Below are 7635 nucleotides of genomic sequence, written 5' to 3'. Positions count from 1 at the left end.
AATCTTTTTTTTCCCCTTTTATTCACAAAGCTGCGATATTTGTGTCACATCCTGTGAGACGAGGATCCCGCATCGGGCGGAGGATCTGCTTGACTCGACATTTTCTCTGCTTGGGACGTGACGCGTGTCTAATTTTCACGAGGGCCTCGATAAATTTCCAATCTCTAATCTCAAGTCGACAGTGTTTGGATGTCCGGTGCAGAAATGCTTTGACGTACTCAGAGGGTTAAATTTTAAATGCTGCCTCAGCACCAAAAACAATGAAACAGAAGACAGAGCAGTCAGGAGTGAAAAGAGAAAACAAACCATGAAAAGGGCACCAGGTTTAGCTCCAGAAGGTTCAACTAAACTTTGTTTTTTTATGCATGCAGCTTATCACACCTCAGTGATGCCAAAATATAAAAACAACAGAAATCCATTTACACAAATCTCAAAATACAAACACTTTGTTTTAGAGCTCTTTTTTTTTACTTCATATACTGCCCCATCAGCCCCCACCCAATCCCCGCCCTTAAAAAAAATGAACGTCTGCGTGAAAAGTCAGTCTACATCATACATAATAAAATTAAAAATCTTCTACAACACAAAATGTAAAACCATGTGCCGAAACTCAGAGCAGTAGTTGCATGGCATCTTTGTGCAGTCCTAACGCTTAAGGCGTCCTTCGTCATCGTTTCTCATCTGTCAGAGACGGCGAGCAAGCCGGTGCTACTGTTTGTCCAGCTCGCACACATACATGAGGTGATCCTCTGGCGACTTCCCATGAGTCTTACTCAGGTGAAGCTTGACCGCGTGCTTGCTCGCAAATGTCCGATTACACAGTTTGCACTGATAAAGGGCGCCGCTGTCGTCGTCCTCGGGAGAGGGCAACGGCGATTCGGAGGAGGGCAGAGATGTGGTTAAGGATGAGGACAGGGAGATGGGTAAGGAGGACGGGATGGATGTGGGGAGTGAGGACGGCAAAGGGTGGCTGGACGGGTGGAGGTTGGAGAACAGTTTCTCAGACAGTCCTTTGGTATGGCGTTGGTGGTGGTGTTGCTGGGAGATCTGGCTGAGCAGCTGCTCCCCAGAAAGCTTCGCCAGGTCTCGCAGGCGAAAGCCCAGGTGGGATTCCAGGTGGCTGACGTAGGTGGACGGCGAGCGAATCTGAGAGGCGCAGTCACTGCAGAAAAACACAGGGTGACCAGAATCCAGGTTCTTCAAGAACTTTGTGCCACCGGTTCTCCTCAGCTGGTACTTGACATTTGCCAGCCAATGGGATATGGTTGTCATGGAGAGACCCGTAAAGCGGGAGATATGCATTCTTTCCTGTGGGCTCAGGTCCGACATCATGTACTTGCCGTCATTTGTTTGTCTGAGACTGGAAGCAAACTGGGCCTGTAGGATGAGGAGGTGCTGAGGGTTCCAATTGGACTGGCGGCCTTTACGCTTCTGGGCAGGCGAAACATCTTCGGTCTCTTCCTGCGTGACGCCGTCGATATCAGAGCGCTCGGACTGGCTGGTGGGCGTGGAGGACTTGGACACAGCCTGGCTTTCTGTCAGGTTCCTCAACATGTCTGAGATATCTGAGAGGGCGTTTTCTCTCAGAGGTGATGTGGACATGAAGGAAGCTACTGCAGCTGAGGCTTTGGTCATGCTGATGGTGGAGGAGGGAGACACCGAGGATGGGGTGGAAGTGGGGGAGGAGAGAGATGTCGACCCCAAAGAGTTGCTGCTTTTGTCTGCATTTTTTCCTTTGGTAAGGTCTATGGGTTGGTCGTTGTTCAGATGCTGCTGGTAGAAATATCGCTCGAGGTGCTCGCTACCGGTCTTTTTGGTCTGTGCTGGTGGTGTAGAAGCGGCCACTGCTGCTTTCTCAGCCAAGCTGTTGCTCATCTTGAACAGCATGCTCATTGGGTCCAAGGAGGGCAGGGCCGGCTTGGCGGCCTTCCCCAGGTGCACGTTCATGACGGACTGCAGCGCACTCAGAGGGTTCACAAACGGCTGTTCTGGAGGCGGGTGATCAGTGATGATGGCTGTGCTGCCACACGCAGAGGTGGGTGGGGGTGAGGTCACGGCAGCAGACTCTACACCATTCTCTGCCGTCTCCTTTGTAGAGACATCCCCGTTTGCATCTCTGTGGTTGGGTCCATTTTCTTCTTCTGCACTTGCATTCTCAGGGGTCTTACTGCCTCCTGGTTGGCTTTCTTTGGGGGACTCTCCTCGGGCTGACTCCTCTGCCTCGCTGTTGCACGGTGAAGGGGTGGTGCGCCTCAGAGGAGAGCCCCTCACAACAGCAGCCGGCTCCCTCATTTTCTCCTCCACCTTGGCCACCTTCTCTGTCACTTTCTTGACGAGTTCCTCCATAGCATGGAAGTTGTTTTTAGGTAGTGGAGAGGTCTGGCAGCTAGGAGGCGAGATCAGCGGCTGGTTCTTGGCAGTGGGGGAGAGGATCTCCCCTCCGGGGAACATATATTTCAGTGGGGAGCTCTTTCCAGAGGTACCCAGTGAAAGCTTCATGATGTTTGGTAGCTGGTAGGCAGCGTGGATGCTGGGATATCCTCCCCAGCTGGGAGCTCCATTCTGGGCCTTGTTGATGGCTGAGGTCACTGTGTTCTCCAAGGACTTGAGGATATCAAGACCCCCCTTTGGACTTTCCTCCAGATCCTCCTCAGTCAGATAGCTATACTTTGAAGTGATATCAAACTTTTCCTCAACCTCCTCCTCACCTACGGCCTTCTTCTCCTTGCTCACATTGTTAACATTATTCAGAATGGACTCTGCAGTGCACTCCTCCTCCTTCGCCTCCTTCTTTATCTCCATAACCATAGGAGTGGGGGAGATGCTGGTCGGAGGAGGCACCGGGGCAGGTGGAGGGGAGAAGGTGGTAGCAGCCAGGGGGACCGACTGCACCTTCTCTTCAGCTGCTGAGTTTGACCTCGGTGCCTGGGCGGATGCCTCTATGATCGGTTTGCCTTTCTTAATCGCAGAGTTGGTGACTTTGATGAAATGTCCTGTCACCATCATGTGAGCCGTGAGCTCCTGCAGCGTGTCGTGAGAGCTGCCGCACTCCATGCATTTGAGGATCTGTGACTTCCTGGATTCGAACTGCCAGGCATAGCTGGCACCATTTTGGTGTCCATAGCGGTTGTTGGGCGTGATGTAAGGGTTGGTGACCTTTTGGAGTATATCGCCAGAGTCACTGAGGGAGGTGGGCTTTGGTGTGGCGCCTCCATTAGAGTCTGGCGAGCTGGGGATGTCCAGGTCAAGAGGGGCTCTCTTTCGAGCAGAAGAGATAATCTTAGCTGTCACAGGTGTGACAGGCTCTTTCAGAGGCACTTTCTGGTAGTGTTTCGTCTTAATCATGTGGACACTCAGGTCCTGAAGGGATTCAAAAGAGTGTCCACAGTACATACACTTCAGAACCTTCTGCGCGTCCTCCTTCCCTTCCATCTCCAGCAAAGATCGTTTCCTAGGTTTGGACCACCGTTTAGCTCCCTCGCCATCCGTCTCGTGGTTATCATCACGGTAGTGGCCCGTCTCATTCATGTGCACCGTGAGCTCCACCAGCGTGTCGTATGCTGCGCTGCAGTCCTTACAGCGGAATTTGCTGGCACCAGTGAATATGGAGCCATAGAGCTTGGAGCTCTGCCGGTAGAGCTGGACGGTACTGAAGAGGTTGGGTTCTGTTGATGGGGTGCTCACGGCCACTGTAGGATGTTGGACCAGCGCCATCCTGTTGTGGTGGTTCTGGGAGACCTGCTGGAGGGTTTTAGCCATGGCTGTCTGGTGCCAGTCGTAGCCTCCGCTCCCACAGCTGCTGCTACTGCTGCTGCTGCTGCTGCTGCTGTGGCTGCGGGGGGGCTTCTCCGCTGGGGGCTGGCTCAGGTTCAGGTTTAGGGTGGACCAATAGGAATTGGTCAGAAAAGAGGTGTAAATGGCCTTCATCTTCTCCAGGCTGTCAGCAACAGAGCCTGTTGCTGCTAATATGGCCTCTTCGCCAGCGACAGTGGCGGCAGCGTTGGCGGCGGCCATCATGGTAGAGGAGGAGGACGGCGACAGGGCATTGGAGGGATCTTTAGAATGGAGGATCTCGTCCTCATTTTTAAGTGAGGAGCTATCAAAGTCAGACATTCTGTCACTGGTTTCGCTCAGATGGGACTCGCTGTCCAGCTCCTGACCAGAGAAGTCAGTGGCGTTGGGGGAGTCACGGAAGCCCGGCCGGTCCTTGAAGAGGAAGTCCTTGTCTGGACACAGGAGTTTGGCAGCGGGCTCTTCCCCGTCCTGGGCCGAGTCGTCTCCATCCAGGTCTTCATCCAACATAGCTGCTTCCTTCTCATCTTCAGGGACGTATGCTGCGAAATGAAGAACAAAGACAGAGAGAGATCGGTTAGACCTACCACAGGAGGAGGATTGTCTCAGAGTTGATTCATCATGATGAAAACTCTTCTGACTAATGTGATTTTTGAAACATGTTGCTAATATTTCCCTGAACAGCTAAAGGATCAAACTCCAGTCCTCGGCGGCCGCTGTCCTGAATCTTTTCCATGTATCACTGCTGCAGCACACCTGAATAAAATTAGTACGTCATTAGCAAGACTCTAACGAACTTGACTGCATGCTGAGGTGGCAGTTCAGCCACTTGATTCATGTTACAGCAGCTCACGAGTGAATGAACATGGTGCAGTAAAAGTACTTTTAGAAGTACATTTTTCCAAACACATTTATTTAAATGAGCAGGTTGGGGGTTGCCACACCAGCATGCAGTCAGTTTTATTCAGGTGTGTTGCAGCAGGGATGCATGGAAACGTTGCAGGACAGCGGTCCTCGAGGACTGGAGTTTGACACCCCTGCTTTAGTGTGTGTGAGGGGCACATGCATCATGACGGGCGCATGTTGCTTTGAATAAGGATAAATGAAATGTTTGCATCGTGTACATGGCCTGACTGCTTTCTCTGAAGCAGCAAACAAATAAATGCAGCGTATCTGTGAGTGAAACAGCCTCGATCTTCAGGACATCTTCTGAACCTGTTGAGAGGCAGCATGAGCCGACGGCACGGGCTTCACACTTTGTGCAATCGTTCACAGATGAAGGATTTACTCCCATAAACGGGACTCGTGCTCGCACTGACATTGTTTTCTCATTGGAACCGAGTCAGCACCCCGCCCCTCCTCCCTCAGGTCTTTGTTCTGCACAAAATCAGCGGGAGACAGGCGGAGAGAGAGACTGAGGATGGGAAGAGAAAGATGAAGTGAGGGAGAGGCGAAAAATGTCTCTTCAAACACAACTTGCCACCTTATTCTTCTCAAGGGGCAACAGCTTGAAATTAAAACTAAATTTGAAATTAATGAAGCACATTCTGGCGGTGGCATTCGTTTCTGAAGTAATAAATTACTTGTATCAACCTCGGAGACAGCGGTTCCTGTCTGTCAATTAATATGTCTTACGCTTCTTCTGCAGACTCTAATGCATTCCCTAACAGACACACTCGCCATTTAAATTAAGCATGCATGTTCACTCATTACACCGCTCAGCCCTCGCCTCCTCGTAAATAAAAAAAATGTATGTACGTTTCCCTGCGACAAATCTCTCCCCGCAAAACCCATTTGCTTCAATTACAGAAGATTAGAAAAAAGTTTAGAGTTATTATTTACAGTTTAGCTGCAGGGAGACGGCTCGAGGATCTCCATTTATATTCAAATCCCTCCAGTTTAAGAAGAATACAGTGGAAATCACACAGAGAAGAGATGCATCAAGACAAATCACACTGTCGCCTCTCCGTGCAACTACCAATGTTTTCTTTGGTTAATAAGTCCATCAGAGGGGAAGCAGATGAGCAACGCTCGCGCTGTGCACGTCGAGCTGAGCATGCTCGCACGCGCACATGCAACAGATACAGAAGGAGAGGGTGTGTGTGTGTGTGTAACGGGCTGTCACTCGCCCATCTGACCTGGCGTGTAAGCACAGGAAATGCATCTGTAACCACAATCCACCGCTTTCACAGACACAAAGGCTACGTTCACACTGCAGGCGAAAGCGACTTTTTTGACCTTCTGCGACCCATCTATCCGATCATGGTGTGACAGTGTGAACGGCACAAATCCGATATTTTTAAATCCGATCTGGGTCACTTTCGTATGTGGTCCTGAATCCAATACATATCTGATGTTTTAGAAAGGGACTGCTGTTTGATGGTCATGTCGCATTAAATCCGTCTTTTATGTCACTGACACAATACAGACGCCAATTATCAGCGCCGGAGAAGACATCACGAACGCTTCCATCCAGTACAACTGTTGGGAAGACAACATTGGAGAAACGTGAACATTTTATTTGTACTGTATAATCTGCAGATTCTGACAGAAATCTGCAGCTATCCTCTGAAGCACCGCTCCTCTAAAACAGCAGTAAGGATCATTATTAGGACAAATGTAGATAACACAATAACTTTATAACTTAAAGCAAAGTTGGGAAACGTAAAGTCCGAAGTCTTTATATTGAGGCCATCAGTCAAACATACTGTTTGCTCTGGGTGTAAACAGAGCGCGTTGTGTGTGACGTCTTCTTTTGCGCATGCGGCCACTTTGAGCGTTCACACTAGAGCGCGTTGGCTGTCGCATTTTGTTTGTAGTGTGAACGAGCAGACAAAAAAATCGGATTTGATGAAAAAAATCGGAATGGAGCATTAAGACCTGCAGTGTGAATGTGGCCAAAGAAACGAGCTGCCGCAGACACCGTCAGAGGTCTGGTCCCACTGTCTCTGAGCTGATTATTCTAGCCAATAAGGTTACGTCCCCATGCTGTCTGTTCGGCAAAGACTGGACACAGTGGGGGAATGACGCTGAGAGGTCGGTCGTGCTTTAACCGAATCTTGCCATAGCTCAGATGGTTTTAACAGGTTTTTGTTGAGCAGGAAAAAAACCACTGAAACCGGAGCAAAGTGACACAAACAAAACTTCCTGCCTGGAATACTTGCACGACCTGCTGGCATCATGTGTGTGTATGTGTGTGTCTGTAATGTACGTGTGTGTACTGCATCAGCAGTGAAACGGAGAGAGGAGTCTTTGTCATTGTCAGGTTCCTGTTTGCCGTCGGCGATGATACGACACTGCCGTGGGATAAACAGATGTAGAGAGACACAGATATCCCCGAGCCATCACGTGCACACACACACTTCCTGTATGTACTGTATGCACTGCAGTGTAACAGCTCTGTGCCTCGAGGTGATCTCTGGAGTTTGTTTTCAGGGTCCACCTGAAAAGCTTTAAACGCGTCACGGCGAGCGCTTTAAACCCGTACGGTCATCTGACCTCTCACCGACACTACGTGCGGTAACGGCGCCCTTTGTTGCAATAAAGCAGCTGTGTATCTGAATGCGTTTCGTCTCTCAGCCTCCTTGGCTCTCCCTCCGTCTGTCTCGAGCCGCCACCCGTGCATACGAGCACTCACCATCTGCTGTGAATCAGCCCAAACGACAGCTGTGTAAGAGAACCGTGCAGAGCCACAGCAGCCCAGAGCGCTCATCGAGGCCAAACGTGAGCACGTGAAACCACATTACGGCGAGCCGCCTCTGAGAGAATCCACGTCTCTGTAAAGTACACAGCTTTTATTGGAAACCACGTTTTAGTGGTGAAAGTGTGGAACAAAGAGCAGAA

The 7635-nt window shown here is 50.3% G+C and overlaps 1 protein-coding gene across 1 annotated transcript in view; it reads right to left on the bottom strand.

Annotated features, from left to right (window-relative positions):
* Positions 1–531: 531 nt before the first annotated feature.
* tshz3b (teashirt zinc finger homeobox 3b) overlaps positions 532–7635 on the bottom strand; it is a 29318-nt gene continuing 22214 nt past the window's right edge. Inside the window, exon 2 of the mRNA XM_004565672.3 lies at positions 532–4334. Within this exon, the coding sequence (XP_004565729.3) occupies positions 709–4334 (3626 nt within the window). The 3' untranslated portion in view covers positions 532–708. The remainder of the gene's footprint in view (positions 4335–7635) is intronic.

This window comes from Maylandia zebra, linkage group LG1 (genome assembly GCF_041146795.1).
Source record: "Maylandia zebra isolate NMK-2024a linkage group LG1, Mzebra_GT3a, whole genome shotgun sequence".
Lineage (NCBI taxonomy): Eukaryota > Metazoa > Chordata > Actinopteri > Cichliformes > Cichlidae > Maylandia > Maylandia zebra.
The sequence above is the reverse complement of the archived record's forward strand: the minus strand, read 5'-3'. Positions and strand labels throughout refer to the sequence as shown.